Raw genomic sequence first — 26,153 nt, forward strand, 5'->3', positions numbered from 1 at the left:
GGCTTCATTTATTTCTTGGGGCGTTATATGCATTTCAAGCTCTGAATTGGTCGAATCGAATGGTTCCATTTCTTGAATACTCTTGTATTTCTCTATATAGTACACGCTTATAGTGTTTATAATTTATTTCTTTATCACTACATAAGGTCTTATTACATTTATCGTTGATTATAAGTCTATTATGTGTTTTTTGTCGTTTAACTACACTAGTAAATTACTATATCTAGTCCTCGTTCATGAAAACGGGCCCTGGTGTGTAAATAGCCACTAGCTGCACTATACACACAAAAAACATAGCTCAGATATATTGCTTAATGCTCACAGCGCTTAAAATTAGGTGCAGGCTCCAATCTAAAGCTATACCAGTTGGCCTTTAAACATTGATAAAACACAAAAGTGTTTAATTGTATAATATGGTTTCATGAATTTTGATTTTTAAAATGTAGTTTATTTTACTAATATTTTGTGTGTTTATAAAAGGACAATGCAGACAACAGCTACTTATTTCTAGATGATTAACCATTTGATTACAATAGCGCTGACTGAAATTGAAATAATGTATAAAAATCGAACCGACAGAGCGATTAAAATCGATCATAGATTTGTCTGCGTTTAAAATGAGTTATTCAAAAACAAATTAAATTCTAATTCACGTCCGACAACTGCCAAAAGTGTGCAATTATTCTCAACAATTTCTTGATAACGTCTTCACCCCTAATAAATGTCAGTGATAAACCTCTTAGTTTTTGGTAAACTTTTAGCACAATAATTTCTTGAGCTTTCTAATAATACATGCTGAAAATCATTGCTAGGTGTTTAGTAACAATTGGTGATGAATAGAATTTCAAAAAATGCGAAGATAAATAAAAAAATGTTTATCAAAGTTCTTAAATCCAACTTGCTCTTATTAAGATTAAATGATAAAGAGCCACATATCATATACGGGGATTGTCCTAAGAAAAACCGGAAAATGACCATAGATTCAATATATTTGGATTGATTCTCGTCTTTTTAAAAGCAGTGGTCACCGTGATCACTACTTTATTTTTGAATGTGATCACCGTTGTGATCAATGCATTTTTTCCAACGTTGTGTCGCGATCAGTAGGAGAATGGCAAATAAAGATAAGACAAGTAAAAGAAAAAGTAAGCTCCCACTGGTGTAAAAGTCACCTGGTAACTCTCTCATAGTATTTATAGATATTTATACCGTTTATCATCCGCTCTCTTTTTTATTGTTCAATTTAATGTAATGTTTCATATCTGTTTCGTATATGTCGCGTGAGCCAATTGCACTGCAAATTATTTGCCCAATTGTGACGGTGAGAGTGAGTTGGTAGCCGCAGGCAATGGTCAGGCATACGCTTGTGAAAAGGTTTTTTGTTTGGTCTTGGTTATGCACCCACGAACAGGTGGGTAGATAGACAGATCTGCGAATATATAGGCACAAAACTTTGACTGGGTGAAAATTTCATGCTTCCCTTTATGAGTAGTGATATTGAAAGGATTTCAATTAACAACCACTTCACAACATCACTGATCTCATCTTAATGATTTTACTAACGGGTTACAATTATGTTTGTGGGGTGGGAAAACAAGTAGGCAAATAAGAGAGCACAAGAATATAATATGTATTATATATACATAATATTACTATTGCGCAACATTTATATTACGATAGTACATTTGCAAAATGTAATTCATTCATTTGAAAGGCATACACACATATACATATTATATATATATATATATATATATATATATATATATATATATATATATATATATATATATATATAGACTCACCAACAATGTAGTGCTAGAAAGAGCAAACTCCCTCAGTATGCATCTCATGCTCTGCCAGTGACGTTTGCGATGGCTTGGTCACGTACACAGGATGGACGATGGACGCATACCTAGGACTTCATATACTATAGATGTCGCTGACCCATACCCAAAGACATCATGTAGGCCTACAGTGAACTAGCTTCTGGACGGCGACCAACTGGTCGTCCAGCTCTGCGATTCTATGTCTGCAAACGAGACATGGAACTGACAGGCATCGGCTCAAACACATGGGAATTGCTTGCTGACGACCGCAGCGGCTGGAGATATGCGGTGATGGAGGGAGTGAAGAGAGATGAGGAGTGGAGAAAGAAGAAGTTTGAGGAGAGAAGAGCAAGGAGGAAAGAGAGGCAGCAGATCCAAACACCAAACGCACAGTCAAACTACGTGTGCAACAACTGTGGTAGAGACTGCCATGCAAGGATTGGTCTGCTGAGTCACACCCGTCGCTGCTCTCAACATTAGACCCAAGCCATACAGGGCGCAAACCATCGTCTCTTGAGATATATATATATATATATATATATATATATATATATATATATATATATATATATATATATACTAGTATATATATATATATATATATATATATATATATATATATATATATATATATATATATATATATATACTAGTAAAAAGCCCGCAATTTCGCGGGGAAAGAACTATTTTCATTCGATATTGCCAGAATCATTTTCTTGATTAGCTTGATTACGATTAGATGCACATTTTAATCGATGTGCTTGTCGTCGCTGCCATGCTTTATTCGGCATGATTATAGTTTACCACGCTTTTCTTGGAGTGCTTTGCACTACCTTCAATACTTCACAAATTAAAATGGCGGCCGAGAATCAAAACAATGGTCAAATTAGGAAATTTCAAACTTTCACAAATCTGTCAAGGTTTGTTCTAGAGTTTTTTAAAACGCTTTTATATGATGACAAATTGAATAAATAAACGCCTGACAAAAGATCAACGGTGAAAATACAAATTGAATGAATACTGGGGATGTAGGAGCTTTCGGAATGTCTCCCTTTACTTAACTTATGTGAGGTCAAATGAAAATCTGAAGCGGACGCGATAAATATCAAGTCCCCGAATCTGTCTACTTTTGGTTTGTTCGGGCTAGAAGCTAGACCGAACCAATTGACAGTTTGCCGACGACGTTTAACTAAATATTTCCCAGGGCAATAATTATCACATCGATCGACAGTAATATCAGCAGTAATATTAGTTGATGTTGTTAATCGGTGAAACTTGTTTAAAATTTCTGTAAATCCGAATACCGTTATGTGATCAAGTGAATTTTATCACTATGAATGCCACGATTTGCTGAAAAATGCCAATCTGACAGTTCCTAGCAAACACCCCCCCCCCCTTGCTCACGAATTTCTCTACTTGATGGACCCCCCCCCCCCCCTTTTTTTTTTCTTCCACGCAACCACATTCCAAAACACACATACACACATAAATATAGATATTATGCGCTTGGCTAAGAAGCTCATAACATTGCCATCCGGAAGTATAACGGACCAACACACAAAACTGTGTGTATCCATGAACGTTTATAGTCGAGTTAATACAGTTCAGTGAGCATTACTCATAAACGCGGATGGCAAAAAGAATAACAAAGACCTGAGTGACGTCATCTTCGAACTATCTATACACCACACACACACACACACGCACACACATAAACATACACGCAATGAGAACACACTACTACTACATAACAACACTGATCACCGCTAAATCAACACAACGGAAGTAAGGACTCTACTGGACAGATAGAGCTAAGGGTGTGGCCATGAGTGTGTTAGTGTCTTCGGTACATTTTTTATGATATCTGTTTGACTTAACGAACTTTCAAACTGAATTTTTTAATTCAGAAAAGTGAGTGGAGCAGGCACTTATGTTGGTAACAACAAGAGATGAAGTGAGTAGAAAAGTGCCAGAAGACAATAGAGAATTACTTTTCTGAATCAAAAATTCACCCCATATACCGGAGCATACTCAATGTCTCAATCGTTTCTATGTTATATGTTTGTGTTGAGAATATTGGCTATGAAGCTTAACTGCTGGCCAGGTAACTTCGCGATGGTTGTGTGGCGAACCCGCGGTCTCCAGAAGTCGGTGAGAGAGAGCTCTAGAAATGTTCTGAGTTTGATAAGAATATTATAGTGTTCGTGGATAGCTCATACGGTAGAGTCACGCTCTCACCGGCCAGGCGGAGTTGTCGTACCAATAAAGTCTCAGGTTCAAACCCCACCACCGCCGCGAAAATTTTTATTCTCTATTGTCTTCTGGCACTTTTCTACTCACTTCATCTCTTGTTGTTACCAACATAAGTGCCTGCTCCACTCACGTTTCTGAATTAAAAAATTTATCCTATTTATTTGCAATGTCCCGTAGTTGCTGTGCAAAGCGATTTCCCAATCTGTGCCCCGTCTCGCCAACGTAACATGTGTTACAATGTGCGCATCTAATGGCATACACAAGTTTGCGATCTGCATAGCACCTTCAAGATCTTGTGATGGTCCAAACTTTCTCCGGAAATGCAATGGTTTTGTCTTGGTAAGGGTGCTCACACGTCCTATATTTAGGCCTCATGCATCTGTGGGTTGTAGGTCCATTGTCTTGTGATGGCTCAAGACAACTGCGTACAAGCAAGTCCTTTAAGTTCCAGTCTCCTCTATATGCTAGCAACGGCAGTTGAGAGAAATCCTTCCGGGTGTCCTCATCAGAAGACCATAATTGTTCATCAGAATTTTTTTGCCTTAGTTAGCATGAGGGTGGTGCGTAAGGACCAGGATGGGGCGCTTGTTTTGACGTGGCTGTTCATGCTTGGCTGCAAAGAGGATTCTTTTGTAATGCTACGAGTTTTCATAATAGCCTCTTCTAATACTCGGTCAGGGTAATGGCGATCCCTGAAGAAATTTAACACGATGTTTCGCTGTCTGGTGAATCTCTCATTATCCTGACTCAGTCTTCTAAGACGGAGTATCTCGCTAAATGGAATGGGGTCCTTGAATTTTTCGGGTGGAACGATCCATAGAGCAGGTAGCTGTGTCTATCTGTCTGTTTATAATGTGCAGTTGTACAAACGCCAGTGTCAGTGAGGGTAGTAGTAATGTCTAAAAAGATTATCTTCATGTTGGAGATATCAAAAGTGTATTGAATAGATGGATCGAAGGTGTTCATAGCGTGAATGTATTCTTCAAGTGCAGGGCGGTTCTGGTGTAGGTCCCGTGTATTGCAAAGCAAAAGTCTCTTCCAGACAACCCATAAAGAGGTTATCATACGATAGACCCATATTCGTTCCCATGGCAACACCTGATATGTGATGAAAATATTCTCCGTTGAATTCAAAAGTGTTGAGGGTGAGCACTAATTCTGTGAGACGGACAATGGCATCAGTGCTGATATTTGCACAGCATGTCGAACTATAAAATGTCTAACTGCACGTAGTCCATCTGAATGTGGAATAGAAGACGTCCATGGTGAAAATGAGCTTATGGATGTGATCCAGAAGTCACAGAAGTCTGGTTAAGCCTCGAGCCAAAATGAAAGAGAAAGAACGAAGATGACTTGTACTTCTCCTTTTAGTTAAAAGTGGCAGGAGTTCGGGTTTTAGCAGGAAGTATCAGATCCATAATTTTAGATTCACATTTTTGACTGATCATTTGAATCGGTTGTTAGCGAGGTCATAAATGTGGTAATCTTAGGTAAAATGGGATAGCTAACGGCATCATAGAAAGTAGTTAAGAGTGCGAGTCAGGGGTCTGGTGCAGGCGGCTTACTCTTTTGATCTCAGTAACAATGGACGGCTGGTGTGGTAATTCCGAGGGTCTGGCAAATTTTCCTGTCTTGTTGTCCTTAATGTATATGACATTATGCCGTTAGGACCGTGAGAAAATGTATGTGTGGTTTCAAACCATTACTCATGAGACCAGGTAGAAGATACCCTCCTTGAAAACATCTCAGTCAAGCGACTGCATAGCCCCCTCAAGCTCGTCGTAAACTCGCCGAAACCCGACGTCACCCGAGAAAACCTGACAGAGTTATAGGAAGTGGGTAGCAGTGGGGAGTGAACCAGGAACTCAGGATGTGTACACCAGTGGGGAGTGAACCTGGAACTATTGGAGGAGGAGGGTGTTCTTTTTTACGAAATCCGCGAATCCGACCAAAGTTATGGGAAGTGAGCAGCAGTGGGAAGTGAATCAGGGACTCGGGGAAGTGCACACCAGTGGGGAGTGAACATGGAACTATGGGAGGAGGATATCATCGAGAAATGGACCTGTGACTGTGGGAGACGGATATCAGTGAGAATTGAAGCCGGACTGTAGAAGGTGGGCACTAATGGAGAATGAACCTGGGACTAGGGGAGATAGATACCAGAGGAGAGTGAAGCCGGGAATTTGGGAATTGGATACAAGTGGGGAGTGAACCCAGAAGGGTACTTCCTTTTTCCGAAACTCTCGAAACCTACGGAAACTTCCGAAGTTAGGGGAAGTGAGCAGCCATCGCGAGTGAACATGATACTATAGGAGGAGGATGTCAGAGGGAAATGGACCTGGGACTTGGGAGATGGATAACAGTGGGAATTGAACCCGGACTATGGGAGGTGGGCACCAGAGGCTATTGAACCTGAGCTAAAGGAGGTGGACACAAATGGGGAATGAACCTGGGACTACGAGAGGATGATACCAGTGGAGAGTGAAGCCGAGAATATGGGAGGTGGACACAGAAGAGTACTTGATTTTTCCGAAACCTACAGAAATCGTCCAAAGTTATGGGAAGTGCTCACCCTCAACACTTTTGAATTCAACGGAGAATATTTTCATCACATATCAGGTGTTGCCATGGGAACGAATATGGGTCTATCGTATGATAACCTCTTTATGGGTTGTCTGGAAGAGACTTTTGCTTTGCAATACACGGGACCTACACCAGAACCGCCCTGCACTTGAAGAATACATTCACGCTATGAACACCTTCGATCCATCTATTCAATACACTTTTGATATCTCCAACATGAAGATAATCTTTTTAGACATTACTACTACCCTCACTGACACTGGCGTTTGTACAACTGCACATTATAAACAGACAGATAGACACAGCTACCTGCTCTATGGATCGTTCCACCCGAAAAATTCAAGGACCCCATTCCATTTAGCGAGATACTCCGTCTTAGAAGACTGAGTCAGGATAATGAGAGATTCACCAGACAGCGAAACATCGTGTTAAATTTCTTCAGGGATCGCCATTACCCTGACCGAGTATTAGAAGAGGCTATTATGAAAACTCGTAGCATTACAAAAGAATCCTCTTTGCAGCCAAGCATGAACAGCCACGTCAAAACAAGCGCCCCATCCTGGTCCTTACGCACCACCCTCATGCTAACTAAGGCAAAAAAATTCTGATGAACAATTATGGTCTTCTGATGAGGACACCCGGAAGGATTTCTCTCAACTGCCGTTGCTAGCATATAGAGGAGACTGGAACTTAAAGGACTTGCTTGTACGCAGTTGTCTTGAGCCATCACAAGACAATGGACCTACAACCCACAGATGCATGAGGCCTAAATATAGGACGTGTGAGCACCCTTACCAAGACAAAACCATTGCATTTCCGGAGAAAGTTTGGACCATCACAAGATCTTGAAGGTGCTATGCAGATCGCAAACTTGTGTATGCCATTAGATGCGCACATTGTAACACATGTTACGTTGGCGAGACGGGGCACAGATTGGGAAATCGCTTTGCACAGCAACTACGGGACATTGCAAATAAATAGGATAAATTTTTTAATTCAGAAACGTGAGTGGAGCAGGCACTTATGTTGGTAACAACAAGAGATGAAGTGAGTAGAAAAGTGCCAGAAGACAATAGAGAATAAAAATTTTCGCGGCGGTGGTGGGGTTTGAACCTGAGACTTTATTGGTACGACAACTCCGCCTGGCCGGTGAGAGCGTGACTCTACCGTATGAGCTATCCACGAACACTATAATATTCTTATCAAACTCAGAACATTTCTAGAGCTCTCTCTCACCGACTTCTGGAGACCGCGGGTTCGCCACACAACCATCGCGAAGTTACCTGGCCAGCAGTTAAGCTTCATAGCCAATATTCTCAACACAAACATATAACATAGAAACGATTGAGACATTGAGTATGCTCCGGTATATGGGGTGAATTTTTGATTCAGAAAAGTAATTCTCTATTGTCTTCTGGCACTTTTCTACTCACTTCATCTCTTGTTGTTACCAACATAAGTGCCTGCTCCACTCACTTTTCTGAATTAAAAAATTCAGTTTGAAAGTTCGTTAAGTCAAACAGATATCATAAAAAATGTACCGAAGACACTAACACACTCATGGCCACACCCTTAGCTCTATCTGTCCAGTAGAGTCCTTACTTCCGTTGTGTTGATTTAGCGGTGATCAGTGTTGTTATGTAGTAGTAGTGTGTTCTCATTGCGTGTATGTTTATGTGTGTGCGTGTGTGTGTGTGTGTGGTGTATAGATAGTTCGAAGATGACGTCACTCAGGTCTTTGTTATTCTTTTTGCCATCCGCGTTTATGAGTAATGCTCACTGAACTGTATTAACTCGACTATAAACGTTCATGGATACACACAGTTTTGTGTGTTGGTCCGTTATACTTCCGGATGGCAATGTTATGAGCTTCTTAGCCAAGCGCATAATATCTATATTTATGTGTGTATGTGTGTTTTGGAATGTGGTTGCGTGGAAGAAAAAAAAAAGGGGGGGGGGGTCCATCAAGTAGAGAAATTCGTGAGCAAGGGGGGGGGGGTGTTTGCTAGGAACTGTCAGATTGGCATTTTTCAGCAAATCGTGGCATTCATAGTGATAAAATTCACTTGATCACATAACGGTATTCGGATTTACAGAAATTTTAAACAAGTTTCACCGATTAACAACATCAACTAATATTACTGCTGATATTACTGTCGATCGATGTGATAATTATTGCCCTGGGAAATATTTAGTTAAACGTCGTCGGCAAACTGTCAATTGGTTCGGTCTAGCTTCTAGCCCGAACAAACCAAAAGTAGACAGATTCGGGGACTTGATATTTATCGCGTCCGCTTCAGATTTTCATTTGACCTCACATAAGTTAAGTAAAGGGGAGACATTCCGAAAGCTCCTACATCCCCAGTATTCATTCAATTTGTATTTTCACCGTTGATCTTTTGTCAGGCGTTTATTTATTCAATTTGTCATCATATAAAAGCGTTTTAAAAAACTCTAGAACAAACCTTGACAGATTTGTGAAAGTTTGAAATTTCCTAATTTGACCATTGTTTTGATTCTCGGCCGCCATTTTAATTTGTGAAGTATTGAAGGTAGTGCAAAGCACTCCCAAGAAAAGCGTGGTAAACTATAATCATGCCGAATAAAGCATGGCAGCGACGACAAGCACATCGATTAAAATGTGCATCTAATCGTAATCAAGCTAATCAAGAAAATGATTCTGGCAATATCGAATGAAAATAGTTCTTTCCCCGCGAAATTGCGGGCTTTTTACTAGTATATATATATATATATATATATATATATATATATATATATATATATATATATATATATATATATATATATATATATATATACTAGAATACCTGGGAGGTGAATGATTTCATTGAAATTTCACGTAGGATCACTTAAATAGAAATACGATCGATAAACAATGTCCGTGTGTCCACGCGAGTTAAACCCAATGTCATGTTTTACAGTCATATTCTCTTTACCCAATATCATTTTTGGAAACATTTTGATTGGGTTAATGAAAAATTTACATCTGAATCAAAACTCAAAAGAATTGATGACAAAAGCTTTTATAAACCCCCAACAACTTTTAACACACTTTAATTAGCGTGAAATTAAATCTGTTGCTAGAGATTGATACTCATAGTTAGTTAAAAGGTTCTATGTATAGAGATAATAATTTTAATAGAGATAATAATTTTAGGGTTCGAATCCTATAGACCACTGGAATAGTTTGTTAAAGGCTGCTGTTGTAGTAAATCAATAGAGTTGTATTGTATCCATTAATGGATGGAAATAGTTATATTTTGATTGAACGGTGATAGCGCATAGCGTCTTGGGTTCAAATCCTAAAATCTTCGTTTAAAAAAACGTATCGTTGAAATGGTCTCCGATTCTATCACACATTGAGGTGTTCTCGAGTCTGGCTCGATGTTGAAACCTCGTAATAGGCTCTTTACTCACATTCTCCTAATGTGTTCAGGATAAAACGAGTGCCTGGTCTTTGACAGCGTTGGAAAAACATTGTAATATCGCCTAAAAGGCGTCATGTCTCGTTCTATTTGTTTCGTGTTGTTGGTCGTCAGCGATCCTTTTTAAAGCGCGTTGAACCTCTTTAATGGATATTACGCTAAATAAATGTTCATTTAAAATAGCGTGTCCAATTATGCGACCGTAAAGATAATTTACCCACCGAACGACACGAGCAAAAGTTGGAATAAGAATTTGAAACGCTTTAATTAGTGTGAAATGTTAACTTAATCTCTTGCTAGAGATTGATGCTCATTGCAATTAGTTAGTTAAAAGGTTTTATGTATAGAGATAATGATTTGACACACGGACTTATTTAACTGTGACTGATTTTTAATAAAAATATTCTTGTCTGATATAATACTTGTACCCGTCATTTTCAACAGGCGGCGGGTTTCATGTTTTGTATCATGGACTTGAATTTTTTCACAGCAAGAAAAATATTCAATTTTTATGTTTGAAGTATAAATAAATGAAACACAACAATCATTACAATACACAATATTCATTGATCAAGTACTTAATACAATAACATGTCCTTGCTAAGTTACTCACTTCATGAAAGTGATTTTGATGAACAAAAAAATCAAAAGACAACTCCATCACTTCATGTCGTATCATACCAAGACATAACCTAATTGAAATTGTAACAAAAATTTTGTGTAGGAATAGTAAATTTTATGAACCAGGTATACATTATCTCTATTTATGACATTAAACCATGAATGTTTTTAATGCACATCTTCAGGGTTTAACACTATATTTACTGTACTTCTCCAGTAACATTGTCGAAGTTTTTAGATATTTGATACCACAACACTTTTAGATAACACCAGGTGTTTTTTCCTCAAATGTTATCGATCTGAGCGATAATATATTTTAGCCCAATGAAACGTTGTCATAACAGCTGCTATATTTTTTTTAGATGATAGCCCAAATGATCAGTAACACCCAATGTGTAAGACGTGCAGTCTTTTAGGCGGTAGTGTAATATCATACAAAAAAATCTGTCAAATGCGTAGTAATACCTAATGGCGATTTACAAGACGGTCAAAATTTATTAAATAAAAGTTTTCAGGACAGAATGTATCAATTGAACCTCAGAAATTATTTTGTTAAAGGTCAAAATCTATGTGAAGTAATTGTTTTTTAGCTATAATTTATAAAATATAAGCTTGATAGCAAAAAATTTTCTAGCCAAAACATTTGAAGTAATAAACTGTTGGCTAAAAATGTGACGTTAAAGTTTTCTTACCAACATTTGGGAAGTAATCATTTTCAGGTCGAAATTTATGAAATACAAACTGTATGACGAAAATGTATGAAACTAAAGTTTTTTCATCAAAATAGTAAGAAAAAGTAAAAGTGTCTGGTGAAAAAATATAAAATAAAAATTAAAAGTTTTTGTGGTCAAAATGTTCTCGGGTCAAAATGAGTGAAGTAAAAGATTTTTTGACCAAAATTTATAAGTATGCGTGTAAAAATGTATGAAATGAATACTTTCTATCCAAAATCTATGCAATGTTTTTAGACCAAAATGTTTGTAGTAGAAGTATCTGGATAAAGTTTATGAACAAAGTATTATTTCTAACAAAAATATGTGAAGCAATAATTTTCCGACCAAATTGTCTGAAATGTTGTTGTCCAATTAAAATGTGAAAAGAAAAAGTTTTATGCTAAAAATACGTAAAGTAAACGTTTTCTGGGCAAAAATTGAAAAGTAATAATGTTCTGGCCCAATTATGAAATGAAAATTGTCTGTCAAAAATTGTATGAAATATAATTTTCTAATCAAAATATGTGAAGTAAAAGTTTTCTGGCTAAAAAAAATGTGAGAAAATAAAATGTTTTCTACTAGAACTTCATAAGGTAAATTAAACTTTTTTAGACAAAACGTGTGTAGTAATAGTTTTCTGAAATTTTATTGTATCATAAATTTTTGAAACCGTTACAAAATATAAGACTTTTCCATGCCTTCTCGAGGATTTGACAAAGGCAGAAAGTTTTGAATTTTCAAAGTGCTGACTACTTACCCTGCAGAATTCCCCTCGGCAGAGTAGAGACATAGCAGAAATGACTGGTGATCCTATATTATTACAAACAGATGCAGAGATGTCCTACAATTGTTGTAGAGGTGCGATGTCGGATACGATACCCAAGGTTTTGCCATAATTTTCAATTTTATTTTGTTGCCATTAAAGTATAACGTTTTTAGTCGTCCTTCTAAAATTATCAATGACATGATTAGTGTCGATCTCACAAAGGTTTACGTTTATGAGTAAACCTTTGTTCTTCTCCCCGGCAGGGGCCAAATAGCCTCAACTACAGGCGTGCGGGCGATCCTTGAACAAGACCGTTCAAACCCTAGCTCAACCTATTTCCAAAAAAATATAATACTCCTTACAAAACCTAAATGGTTTTGGAAGAGGTTATTCAAAACCTGCATTTGAAGTTCAATCCTCTCTGTTTCACTGTTTTAGCTCCGAAACTCGATGGAATCACTTCGTAGTTTAGTAAACCAAAATCTAAATCAAAACCAAAACCAAGATCAATGTCATCTGAAAGATAAGATAAGGGATATGAAATAGAAATCTCACCAAAACGTGTAAGATTCGACCTATTTCCAATGAAAAAACAGCTTACCAAACCTGCATTTGAATTGTAATTCAAATGCAGGTTTGGTAAGCTGAGGGTTGTAACCCTCTCTTTTTCACTGTTTTATCTCCAAAGGTAACTTGAATTACTTAGTAGTTTTGTAAACCAAAACCAAAACCAACCCAAAAGATTAAATTAGGGTAATAAAGTCGTAGACGTCGACCCAAAATGAGTGAAGTAAAAGTTTTATCGTCAAATACAGGAAACAAAAGTGATCTGACAAAAATGCCAAAATGGAAGTTTTCTAAAATTACGTGTGAAGTAAAATTTTCGTGACTAGAAAACTGTAAAGTTAGAGATTAAGTTTTCTGGTCAAAATTTATGAAATAAGACTGTTCTGTTCAAAAACTATGAAATTTAGTTTTAAAATGAAAAAGATTTACTGAAATGAAGGCTGTACACGCTAAAATGTATGAGAAAAAATATTCTGATCAAAATGCTTGAAATTAAAGTTTTCAGGATAAATTTTATGGCGTAATATTTTATATCTGAATAATATATATGTACTTAATGTTTATAGCTAAATTTTATGAACTAGGTTTTTGTTGTTGCTTTTTTTACCCTAATGTGTGAAGTAAAAGTTTGGTGGTAAAAATACGTAAAGTAAACGTTTTCTGGGCAAAAATTGAAAAGTAATAATGTTCTGGCCCAATTATGAAATGAAAATGTTCTGTCAAAAATTGTATGAAATTTAATTTTTCTGGTCGAAATGTGTAAAGTAAAAGTTTTCTGACCAAAATATAATAATATTATGACCAACGGTTACGAGATCAGAATACATATTCTCTCCAAATTGTACAAAATTTAATTTTCTAATCAAAATATGTGAAGTAAAAGTTTTCTGGCTAAAAATTGTATGAATGTTTTCTGGCCAAATATATGAAGTAAACAATTTTTAGGGGGTCAAAATTTATACAATTAGAATATTCTGTTGACAAAATTGTAGGAACGTCAAAACCACTGGAATAAAAGTTTTCAGGATAAATTGTATTAACGAAATTTTCCAGGCCCAATTTTGCGAAGTAACATTTGTCTGATCAAAACATGTAAAGTAAACTTTTTCTGACCAAAATGTGAGAAAATAAAATGTTTTCTACTAGAACTTCATAAGGTAAATTAAACTTTTTTGGACAAAACGTGTGTAGTAATAGTTTTCTGTAAATGTATTGTATCATAAATTATTGAAACCGTTACAAAATATAAGACTTTTCCATGTCTTTCGCTTTTTGATGCCTTCTCGAGGAATTGACAAAGGCAGAAAGTTTTGAATTTTCAAAGTGCTGACTACTTACCCTGCAGAATTCCCCTCGGCAGAGTAGAGACATAGCAGAAATGACTGGTGATCCTATATTATTACAGACAGAAGCAGAGATGTCCTACAATTGTTGTAGAGGTGCGATGTCGGATACGACACCCAAAGTTTTGCCATAATTTTCAATTTTATTTTGTAACCATTAAAGTATAACCTTTTTAGTCGTCCTTCTAAAATTATCAATGACATGATTAATGTCAATTTGGTCGGAAAATTATTGATTCACATATTTTTGTTAGAAATAATACTTTGTTCATACATTTATCCAGATACTACTACTACAAACATTTTGGTCTAAAAACATTTCATTGCATAGATTTTGGATAGAAAGTATTCATTTCATACATTTTTACACGCATACTTTTATTTTATAAATTTTGGTCAAAAAATCTTTTACTTCACTCATTTTGACCCGAGAACATTTTGACCACAAAAACTTTTAATTTTTATTTTATATTTTTTCACCATACACTTTTACTTTTTCTTACTATTTTGATGAAAAAACTTTAGTTTCATACATTTTCGTCATACAGTTTGTATTTCATAAATTTCGACCTGAAAATGATTACTTCCCAAATGTTGGTAAGAAAACTTTAACGTCACATTTTTAGCCAACAATTTTTTACTTCAAATGTTTTGGCTAGAAAACGTTTTGCTATCAATCTTATATTTTATAAATTATAGCTAAAAAACAATTACTCCACATAGATTTTGACCTTTAACAAAATAATTTCTTAGGTTCAATTGATACATTCTGTCCTGAAAACTTTTATTTAATACATTTTGACCGTCTTGTAAATCGCCATTAGGTATTACTACGCATTTGACATAATTTTTTGTATGATATTACACTACCGCCTTAAAGACTGCACGTCTTACACATTGGGTGTTACTGATCATTTGGGCTATCATCTAAAAAAAATATAGCAGCTGTTATGACAACGTTTCATTGGGCTAAAATATATTATCGCTCAGATCGATAACATTTGAGGAAAAAACACCTGGTGTTATCTAAAAGTGTTGTGGTATCAAATATCTAAAAACTTCGACAATGTTACTGGAGAAGTACAGTAAATATAGTGTTAAACCCTGAAGATGTGCATTTAAAGATTCATGGTTTAATGTCATAAATAGAGATAATGTATACCTGGTTCATAAAATTTACTATTCCTACACAAAATTTTTGTTACATTTTCAATAAGGTTATGTCTTGGTATGATAACCATAATATACGACATGAAGTGATGGAGTTGTCTTTGGATTTTTTTTTTCATCAAAATCACTTTCATGAAGTGAGTAACTTAGCAAGGACATGTTATTGTATTAAGTACTTGATCAATGAATATTGTGTATTGTAATGATTGTTGTGTTTCATTTATTTATACTTCAAACATAAAAATTACACATTTTTCTTGCTGCGAAAGAAAATTCAAGTCCATGATACAAAACATGAAACCCGCCGCCTGTTGAAAATGACGGGTACAAGTATTATATCAGACAAGAATATTTTTATTAAAAATCAGTCACAGTTAAATAAGTCCGTGTGTCAAATCATTATCTCTATACATAAAACCTTTTAACTAACTAATTGCAATGAGCATCAATCTCTAGCAAGAGATTAAGTTAACATTTCACACTAATTAAAGCGTTTCAAATTCTTATTCCAACTTTTGCTCGTGTCGTTCGGTGGGTAAATTATCTTTACGGTCGCATAATTGGACACGCTATTTTAAATGAACATTTATTTAGCGTAATATCCATTAAAGAGGTTCAACGCGCTTTAAAAAGGATCGCTGACGAACAACAACACGAAACAAATAGAACGAGACATGACGCCTTTTAGGCGATATTACAATGTTTTTCCAACGCTGTCAAAGACCAGGCACTCGTTTTATCCTGAACACATTAGGAGAATGTGAGTAAAGAGCCTATTACGAGGTTTCAACATCGAGCCAGACTCGAGAACACCTCAATGTGTGATAGAATCGGAGACCATTTCAACGATACGTTTTTTTAAACGAAGATTTTAGGATTTGAACCCAAGACGCTATGCGCTATCACCGTTCAATCAAAATATAACTATTTCCATCCATTAATGTTATCTATCAATGGATACAATACAACTCTATTGATTTACTACAACAGCAGCCTTTAACAAACTATTCCAGTGGTCTATAGGATTCGAACCCTAAAATTATTATCTCTATACATAAAACCTTTTAACTAACTATGAGTATCAATCTCTAGCAACAGATTTAATTTCACGCTAATTAAAGCGTTTCAAATTCTTATTCATTTGCTCTTTCTCATCCTTATTCCATTATTCCGCTCGATTGCTCTTCTCCATTTATCCTCAGCATCACTATACTACTATTGTAGCCAGGACATGTTTACTTCAATGAAATCTCAACTATGAGAGATTTCAGCAAGAATGGGGTCCTGTTAGTCAACGTACATATTAAAAAAAGTTGCACCTCCAAAGTTTTAAGATGACGCTTTGTCAGCGAAATTGCGGCAAAACAATCATCTAATATGTTATTAGTAATGCCCGGTTGGGTGGATGGCTTATATGGATTGGATTCCACTGTAGAACAGATGTCTGTGTAAGCAAACCTGTTGTATCTATTTCATAGATATGTAAATTATGTAACGCTTTGGCCATGTTATTCATATATAAATATCTTATTTTATCACGGCATACATCAGTTGTATTTTTTCATTGCCGGAGTTAAATCTTTGCACCGATGAAAGGTGAGAACATTTTCCCTTTTATGACGAATATGATAAGGAACAATTGTTTTATTCAATTTCCTTCGGTGAGACGTATAAAGCAAAGCAATATCCACTTTATGAGCCTAAAGCGCTTTACGTGAGATCTCAAGCCAACAACAGTGTCCATTGATTGAACACATTATATGACGGCTGTAATGCGTAAAATAGCTTGTCGTCAGAGACAATATTGGGGTCTACTCTGATATTCATTTCACACATGATGAGAGGATGTGAGTAAAGAACCACCTCCATGAACATAAATTTGGGACGGCCACAGCTAAATATGAACCTTCGACTTACAATTTACAAGCCCAGTGCCATAAGATTAAATCCGTAAACACACACCTAACGGTCTAAAAAATAACAAGCAGTGTAGCATCCACTTTATTTATTTTCTTATCTTTTTGAGGTAAACAATTAGCTATTGTTGTCCGTCGAGCGTGCGGGGGTGTCACTAATCCCGTTATTTGATTCTCCAATGCATCAAAGAAAAAGCAAAGAAAGTCAAGATACTGTCAAGGAATACTAAAAGAATAGACATTCGTTCCTTAAAAAAATAATCTGTCAGAGGAACTAGGAAGATTGGATATACCGACAGCACAGAAAACGGACGACGTACTGCGCAATGTCATCGACAGGCATGCTCCAAAGACAAAGAGAGTAATCAATTCCGGAAACCGTCCCCGTGGTTTAACCAGAGTGCAAAAATTACCAACAGGGAAAAGAGGCATGCGGGAGGCATCGTGGAAAAAATCGGGCCTTGAGATTGATCGACTGATATATATAGCAAAAAGAATAAATATAAAAGGACCTGCAAAATAGCAAAAAGAAACTACTATAACACAAAATTATCATCAGTGAGGGACACTAATGAATTTTTTTTCTGTTTCAAAGGAACTTGTAGGGGAAGAAAAGGGCACGTGTGTACCCACTAATATTCCGGTAGAAAAACAGCCGGATGCATTTGCAAATTTCTTTTCGGGAAAAATAAAAAAAATTCAGAACAATTTGGACCTCTTGCAAAATGAAGATGTAAATTTCCAACCTTTTTCGGGTTCACGGGACTCTCCTGTTTTAAAGAAACAACTGAAGAAGAGATTTCTAAAATAATTTGTTCATCTCCCTCGAAGTCATGTGATTTAGATCCTTTACCAACTAATATTTTGAAATTATGTCTTCCTGCATAACTCATATTAAAAATCAGTCACTTATCTCAGGACAAGTCCCAGATAACTATAAACATGTAATTGTGAAGCCTCTCATAAAAAGCAAAACCTCGATGTTGAAATCAAATATGCCATTTCTGTCTAAAATCCTTGAAAAAGTTGTACTCAGACGCCTTTCACAATCTATGGGAAACATTTCAGTCAGTTTATCGTTCTTACCACAGCACAGAAACTGCTCTGTTCTGTGTTGCGAGTGATTTGCTTGATGTTTTAGATAAAGGTTCTGTTTCTCTGTTGACATTGTTAGACCTTTCGGCGGCTTTTGATACTATTGATCATGGCATTCTCAATAAACGACTTAATATACATTTTGGCTTGTCTGGGACTGTCTTGTAGTGGTTTGAATCTTATTTAGATGGCAGAGAGCAACAGGTTATGATTTCAGATAAACTTTATTATCAACAAACATTGTCTTTTGGTGTTCCCCAAGGCTCTGTTTTGGGTCCAAATCTTTTCGTTTTGTATACTTCTCGAAAAAATCTCGAAAATGTTGTGAAACGTGTGGAAGTATGTGTGACGGATGTAAAAGAGTGGATGGATGCAAAAAAAATTGAAAATGAATGAGTCAAAAGCAGAAGTGATGATTGTGGGAAAGAGAGGGCAGTTGAAGGTGAATGATGGTCTTAACGTGTTGATAGGGGGTGAAAAGATAAAAGTTTCAAAGACTGTGAAAAATGTGGGTGTCTATTTTGATTCAGAAATGAGAATGTCAGCTCACATTTCTGCTCTCTGTAAATCTTTATAATTTCAATTGAAGATAATCAGTTCGATCCGTCAGTATAATACAATTGGAACATGTAAAACATTGGTTGTCTCCCTCATTTTTTAAGAATAATAATAATAATGATAATAATAATATAATAATAATAATAATAATAATAATAATGATGATAATAATAATAATAATAATGATAAAATAATAATAATAATAATAATAATAATAATAATAATAATAATAATAATAATTGATCTTTATTGTCCATAAATATGGCAATTTGTCATTTAGTTACACTTGTTATAACGTTAAACGATAACTATAACATTGAACAGATATTTCACTCCTACTTATTTTCTCTCTCTCTCTCATTCTCTCTCTCTCTCTCTCTCTCTCTCTCTCTCTCTCTCTCTCTCTCTCTTCCTCTCTTTCTTTCACAACTGCGATATACGCAACATAAACATATTCATTTCGTTTTCAATTTGTTACGATTGTGGCAATTCGACACCAAAAATTAGCATCATTATCAATTGGTCAGTTAATCTTATATTAAATAAATTAATCAGTTTATCAGTCAACGAATCAATCCTTGGTTTTTCTGCACCATATGAAATATTCAAAATTTTTATTGCTGATGGAACGAACGTTGATTTATACTTGTTAGTTCTACATTTAATCTGATAAAACCTTCTCCCAGATGGTAAAAGACTAAATTCATGGTATAAAATATGTTTTTTATTGTTGGTAATTGAGAATGCTTTCCTTTCTATTGCTTTTCCATGAATTATTTCTACTCCATCAAGAGGATGGTTTATTATTTTTGATGCCTCTTTGATAGATTTTGAAATTTTTGATTAACTTTAAGTCGGCATCCTCCAAACCATATGGTGCAGCCAAACGCAATTACACTTTTAATCAATGAGTCATAAACTCTTAACATTGTTTTCTTCCTTACTTGACATGTTCTCAATTTCCTTAGGATGTATAATCTTTGGGCAACTTTCTTAGATATTATATTAATATGTTGAGAGAAATTGAGGGAACTATCAATGGTTATTCCTAATATTTAAAATAGTCAACTATCTCAACATCATTTTTACCGATCGCCACACACTTTAAGTCGTTTTTATTTTTTACACCAAACACATGTTCTTTCGTTTTTTCAACATTTAATTCAAGCTGATTTTGTTTACACCAATCGGTGAATATATTTATTTGTTTGAAATAATTCTTTTCGGTAACTTTATCTTTTAATAAGCCAAGAATAGCAGTATCATCTGCATATTTCACTATAAAACAATTTTCAAAGGATGGTCTGCAGTCGTTGGTGTATAAGATGTACAGGATTGGGGAACACGCAGCCTTGGGGACATCCGTTCGACAACGTTCTTTTGTTGGAGATATGTTCACCCAATTTTACACATTGCGGTCTCTGGGTCAGATACTCTTTATAACATTTAATAAGGTAGTTTGGAATATCCATGTTGCACAACTTTTGAAGCAAAATATCTGTGTTCATGGCATTAAAATCTGACGAAAAGTCGACAAACAGGATTCTGGCGTAATTCGAGGGCGTTTGGTCAAGGTGTTTTGAGATCGAATTTGTGGCGGTAAATAGTGCGTCTTCTACACTGAGATGTTGCTGGTATGCACATTGGTACGGATCTAGCAATTTCAGGTCATAACATTTTTGTAGGAGCTCAGATTTTAAATTTTTTTCCTAAACATTTCATTACAAGCGATGTAAGCGCCACTGGACGGAAGTCGTTCAATACGGTCGGACAACGCTTTTTTGGAACTGGAACGACAATCGATGTTTTCCAAAGTACTGGCACTGATTGTTCATCGATTGACCTTTGAAAATTTTCGAAACTAGATTATTTTAACTCCCTGCTTGTCAACTTGTCTCATGGTTTTATAAAACAATTACAACTACTGCAAAACAGTGCAGCAAGATTAGTTTTTGGCAAAAGAAAGTTTGATCATGCAACCCCTTTGCTGGCCTCTCTCCACTGGTTGCCCATTGAAAAGCGCTCATATTACAAAGCAGCGTGTCTTGTTTATAAGTGTTTGACTGGTATAGCACCGGTCTATCTCACAGATCACTTGGTCATGTGTAAATTTGAAAATTACACTTTAAGACCATGTAATGACCAAACGAAAATTTCGGGAAAAAGATCAAGAACAAAGTTTGGTGATAGATCGTTTGCTTGTTAGGCCCCAAGATTTGGAATGAACTACCACGTGGTCTGAGGGAGTGCAAGTCTTTACCTGCCTTTAAAAAAAATCTGAAGACACATCTTTACTGTATTTTCTTTTATTGACGCCATGGACACTTGATTTGGCTATGAATACATTTCATTGCATTTTTTAAATTGATAATTTATATTGTAAAGTGCTCAGAGCTTGTGTTTACACGCAATGAGCGCTGTATAAATGTGTATCATTATTATCATTATTATTATTATTATTATTATTATTATTATTATTATTATTATTATTATTATTATTATTATTATTATTATTTTTATTATTATTATTATTATTATTATTATTGGACAAATATCAAATATCTACTGGTCAACATTCTTAGTTCCCCCACCCCTTTTATTATGTGTGTGTGTGTGTGTGTGTGTGTGTGTCTTGCATGGGTGTTTATGTATGTGTGTGTGTGTGTGTGTACAAAAGGGAGAGAGAGAAATGTTTATATATATATATATATATATATATATATATATATATAGAGAGAGAGAGAGAGAGAGAGAGAGAGAGAGAGAGAGAGAGAGAGAGAGAGAGAGAGAGAGAGAGAGAGAGAAATGGAAACGAACAGTTATCCTCTAGTCACATCTTAGACATAAGGCCAACTGAACGGTCAGGTCCACATAAAGTTTTATTTTTCTAAAGCTAACATGAATTGGTGAATGGATTTGACTATGAAAAAGACAGCGTCTGTTCAACAGTGGGGACTTTCCACCTATCCCACAATATACGCGTTGTGGCAAAGCGCCCGAGACCGCAACGCATCCAGTTGTGCGTTGCGTTGTGACGAAGGGTTCGCTACCGAACAAAAATGCGGCGAGGAATTTGCTATGTGGTAGATCATCCTACCATAGCAGTGTAGCGCGATTAGAAGCAGCTGCCTCGATCTACGTTAATTTTCACAATATAGTAGTATAAAAATAAAAACTGATGAGTGCTCCTCGTAATAGCCTTTATTATTCTGAAAATACTGCGATTTCTCCATTCATTTAACTTAACCAGTCACAGATATCACATAAAGAGTTAACTCCCTTCTTTTTATTAAAAAAAAATAGTTCGTAAGTCTCGAACTATCAAAAATAATGTGATTTATCATTTAAATTACATTCATATTTTTAAAAATAAAAATCTTTATCTACATTTCTATGATTTGTCAATTTGATTAGTATTCTTTTAATTATTTATTAATCTTAAATTTAGATTTTAAATCTAAAATTACAAAAAAAATCTGACATTGTCTTCATACATTATATATAATATTATAATAAGATTAGATAGAGTAGAAGGTAGTGTCTACATTCTCTTATTTGAATGTATATAAACAGCGTGACGGCGTCCACGCCTATCACTCGTGAGAGCACATAGAAATGGTGTCTACGTTCGCTAGAGCATTTTGATCGATCATTTGACGTTGGAAATTATTATCTGGCCACCCTTTTGCCATATTCATATGTGCTCACCAACAGACTTTAATACCGGACCTATTTTGATCCTTGATGTTTCAAAAGATTCGTCTCGATCTATGTTAATTTTCACAATACAGTAGTATAATCAGTATAATAGATTACTGCCTAATCGTATCAACCTTTATTTCTCAGCAATTGCGGGTTCTCCACATAAATTTTAGCAAGTCCTTTTTGTAAGTAATAAAATGTTTATGAACGCCGTTCGCAGATTTTTCCGGTTTGTCAACCCCGGTTATTGCGGCAATGAGCTGTTTCCACGCTTCTTTATAGTGGGCAAGGTCCCTGTGGTTTTCTGCCTCGGTACTGTGCCCCTCTTTCTTTAAAATACTGGTCCATGGAAAGTTCTGCTGGGATGTTATGGTCTGATCTTAGATTATGTCCGAAGAGGCCCCACCTGGAAGTTGTAATGAAGGTGCTGAGTGGTTCGCATTTGCAGCGTTGGTAGAGGATCTCATTTGAAATTTTGTCATCCCATTTGATTCCTAAAAGGTTTCGACGGTGGAATGTATCAAGATAATTCAATTCTTTTTATGTGGTGACCCATGTCCCGCTGTTGAAGGTAAGGATTGGGAGTACTAGAGTGTTGTTAAGTTTGATGAGTCGGGTTTCGGAGATGTTTTGGCGCCGAATCCATATAGTGTACGTGTTTTGTAAGCAGCCGTTGTTTAAGTTTTTCTTCTTTTAATACCCGCTGACCGGTCCAACAGGCTACACCGAGATTTTCAACAGTCTTCCATTTGGTTTGTGTGTGATCAAGTGTTTTGATCTCTGGTTTTGTATTGGTATTTAAAATTTATTTTTTTTTGGGGGGGGGGGGGGGGGGGTTGCTTTGTTGTTGTTTTTTTTTGGTATTTTGTTGGCTTTTTTGTGTTGTTCTTTTATGTGTTGCTTTTCATGTTCCAGAGATCCAGTGTCATGTATGCATGCATGCATGTATGTATGTATGTATGTATGTATGTATGTATGTATGTATGTATGTATGTATGTATGTATGTATGTATGTATGTATGTATGTATGTATGCATGTATGCATGTATGCATGTATGCATGTATGTTTGCACGTATGCACGTATGCACGTACGTACGTACCCTCATTTCTTTTGTATACATTGTAGAAACAATGTGCTGGCGTGTATGTTTGTGTATGTATGTGTCTGTATTTGTAAATGTCTTGATGTTCATACCATGAACAAAAACTGAGCATTGTTTACCTTACATGAATTGCCTTTTATTTGGACAATAAAGATTATTATTATTATTATTATTATTATTATTATTATTATTATTATTATTATTATTATTATTATTATTATTATTATTATTATTATCATTATTATTATTATTATTATTATTATTATTATTATCATTATATTATTTACGGTCGCCAACCCATAGATAACACAGGACGGTAGTCTGTGCGCGAACTCGCCCGAAAGCTTCGTCACAGCACAACGCACAACTAGATGCGTTGCGGTCTCGAGCGCTATGCCACGACGCGTATATTGTGGGATAGGTGGAAAGTCCCCACTGTTGAACAGACGCTGTCTTTTTCATAGTAAAATCCATTCACCAATTCGTGTTAGCTTTATAAAAATTAAATTTTATGTGGACCTGACCGTTCAGTTGGCTTTATGTCTAAGATGTGACTAGAGGATAACTGTTCACTTTCATTGGTAACTTCACGAATAGCCTCTCTCTCTCTCTCTCTCTCTCTCTCTCTCTCTCTCTCTCTCTCTCTCTCTCTCTTGTACACACAGACACATACATACATAGCCATCCACGACAGGGAGAGAGAGAGAGAGAGAGAGAGAGAGAGAGAGAGGGGGGGGGAAGAGGTTAAACCAAGATTGCTGACCACTAGAAATTTGTCCACTCAAAATACTGGATGAGTGACAATCCCGCAAGCTCGCTCTGATAACAATAGCTGATTGTTAACACATATACAAGAAAATAAATAAAGTCTATGTTACACTGCTCGTTGTTATTTTTTTAGACCGTTTGGTGTGTGTTTATATCTAAGATGAATGGGTTTACTATTATGGAATATGTTATGAAATGTTATTAATAAGTTGCAAGATAAATAGTTAACCTCCGTTCATACTTTTGACTGATACGTAAAGATATGGCTATTAGAATATATTTGATCTTGTGCGTTCCTCCTATCAATATTATTAAAAACTAATGTCATGTCAGGCAACATAGATAGAAATATTTGACCAGACGTGTTTGTAAACTATTTTAAAGAAAAAATTGCTAAGATTAGATGTAAGCTTGACTCGTGCCAAAATGAAGAAAATTTGATTGTTAGCATGTCATATAAAGGCCTGCTTTTTACCGATTTTAAAACAGTTAGTTCATCTAAAGTACGTGATGTCATCATATCTTCTCCTCCTAAGTACTGCTCATTAGATCATATCCCAACAAATCTTTTTGAATGTCTTGACTCAACCTTAGATATAATTACCTCTATTATTAAACAATCCCTTTGCTCTGGAATAGTACCTATCTGCCTTTAAAAGCATCTGTCACCCCTCTCCTGAAAAAATCGAACCTTGACCCTAATGATTTAAAAAACTACCCCCCCGTATCAAATTTGCCATTCATTTCTAAGGTTCTTGAAATATTGTTTTAAGGCAGTTAAAATCACATTTATTTATCTAACAATTTAATTGAAAAAATATCAGTCAGCTTATATAGAATATCACAGTATTGAAAGTGCTTTACTGAAAATTATCAATGATTTAAACTGTCTTGTTTATAGAGGAGAAGTATCCATGCTTACTTTACTTGACCTGTCAGCAGCTTTCGACAGAATAGATCACACCATTCTATATAACAGTCTTTTCGAGAATTTTGGCATCAGTGACACCGTCCTTCAATGATTTAGGTCATATCTAAGTAGTAGAACACAATCTGTCTTGATTGATGGCAAGCAGTTAATTGATTTACCATTGAACTCCTGTGTCCCACAAGGCTCGGTCCTAGGTCCAGTGCTCTATGCTCTGTAGACTATGCCCCTTGGGCGCACCATTGAGCCCCATGGTGTGAGTTATCACGTGTATACCGATGATATGCAGCTGTATAAGTATGTCGTCCCGTCTAGCATGCACGTGGCTTCGCTTCATGTGGGCCAGTGTTCCGCGTTCATAGGGCATTGGATGCAGAGTCATAGACTAAAACTTAATGAAGAAAAAAACTGAAATGTTATTATGTGGTACACCCTCTAATGTCAGGAAGACTGGTATACATAGTATGTCGATTTTATACAGCCACGTCTCCCTGACAGATAGAGCAAAAAATCTTGGTTTTGTACTGGTGGACTCTTTAAGTCTGGAACACCAGATTAACCAGATGGTGAAGAGCATGAATTTTGAATAAAACAGATTGCAAAGAATGAAACGATTTCTCCCATCCAACCAGCTTAAAGCAGTTGTCTGTTCTCTGATTCTTTCACGCCTCGACTATTGTAATTCGCTGTTGGTGGGTCTTCCTGACAAGAAAGTTAACAAACTCCAATAGGTACAGAACAGGCGGCCAGAATGTTTCTGGGCATTAGTCGACACGAGAAAACAAGTGTAA

General features: G+C 35.9%; 1 protein-coding gene across 1 annotated transcript in view; it reads left to right on the top strand.

Moving 5' to 3' along the window:
- Window positions 1-16,830: 16,830 nt before the first annotated feature.
- Window positions 16,831-26,153, top strand: part of LOC144976230 (uncharacterized) — a 37,384-nt gene continuing 28,061 nt past the window's right edge. Inside the window, exon 1 of the mRNA XM_078920408.1 lies at window positions 16,831-16,887. Within this exon, the coding sequence (XP_078776534.1) occupies window positions 16,881-16,887 (7 nt within the window). The 5' untranslated portion in view covers window positions 16,831-16,880. The remainder of the gene's footprint in view (window positions 16,888-26,153) is intronic.

Source organism: Berghia stephanieae, chromosome 7 (assembly GCF_034508935.2).
Source record: "Berghia stephanieae isolate SIO BIC M18660-M18661 chromosome 7, UCSD_Bste_1.3, whole genome shotgun sequence".
NCBI classification, from domain to species: Eukaryota; Metazoa; Mollusca; class Gastropoda; order Nudibranchia; family Aeolidiidae; genus Berghia; species Berghia stephanieae.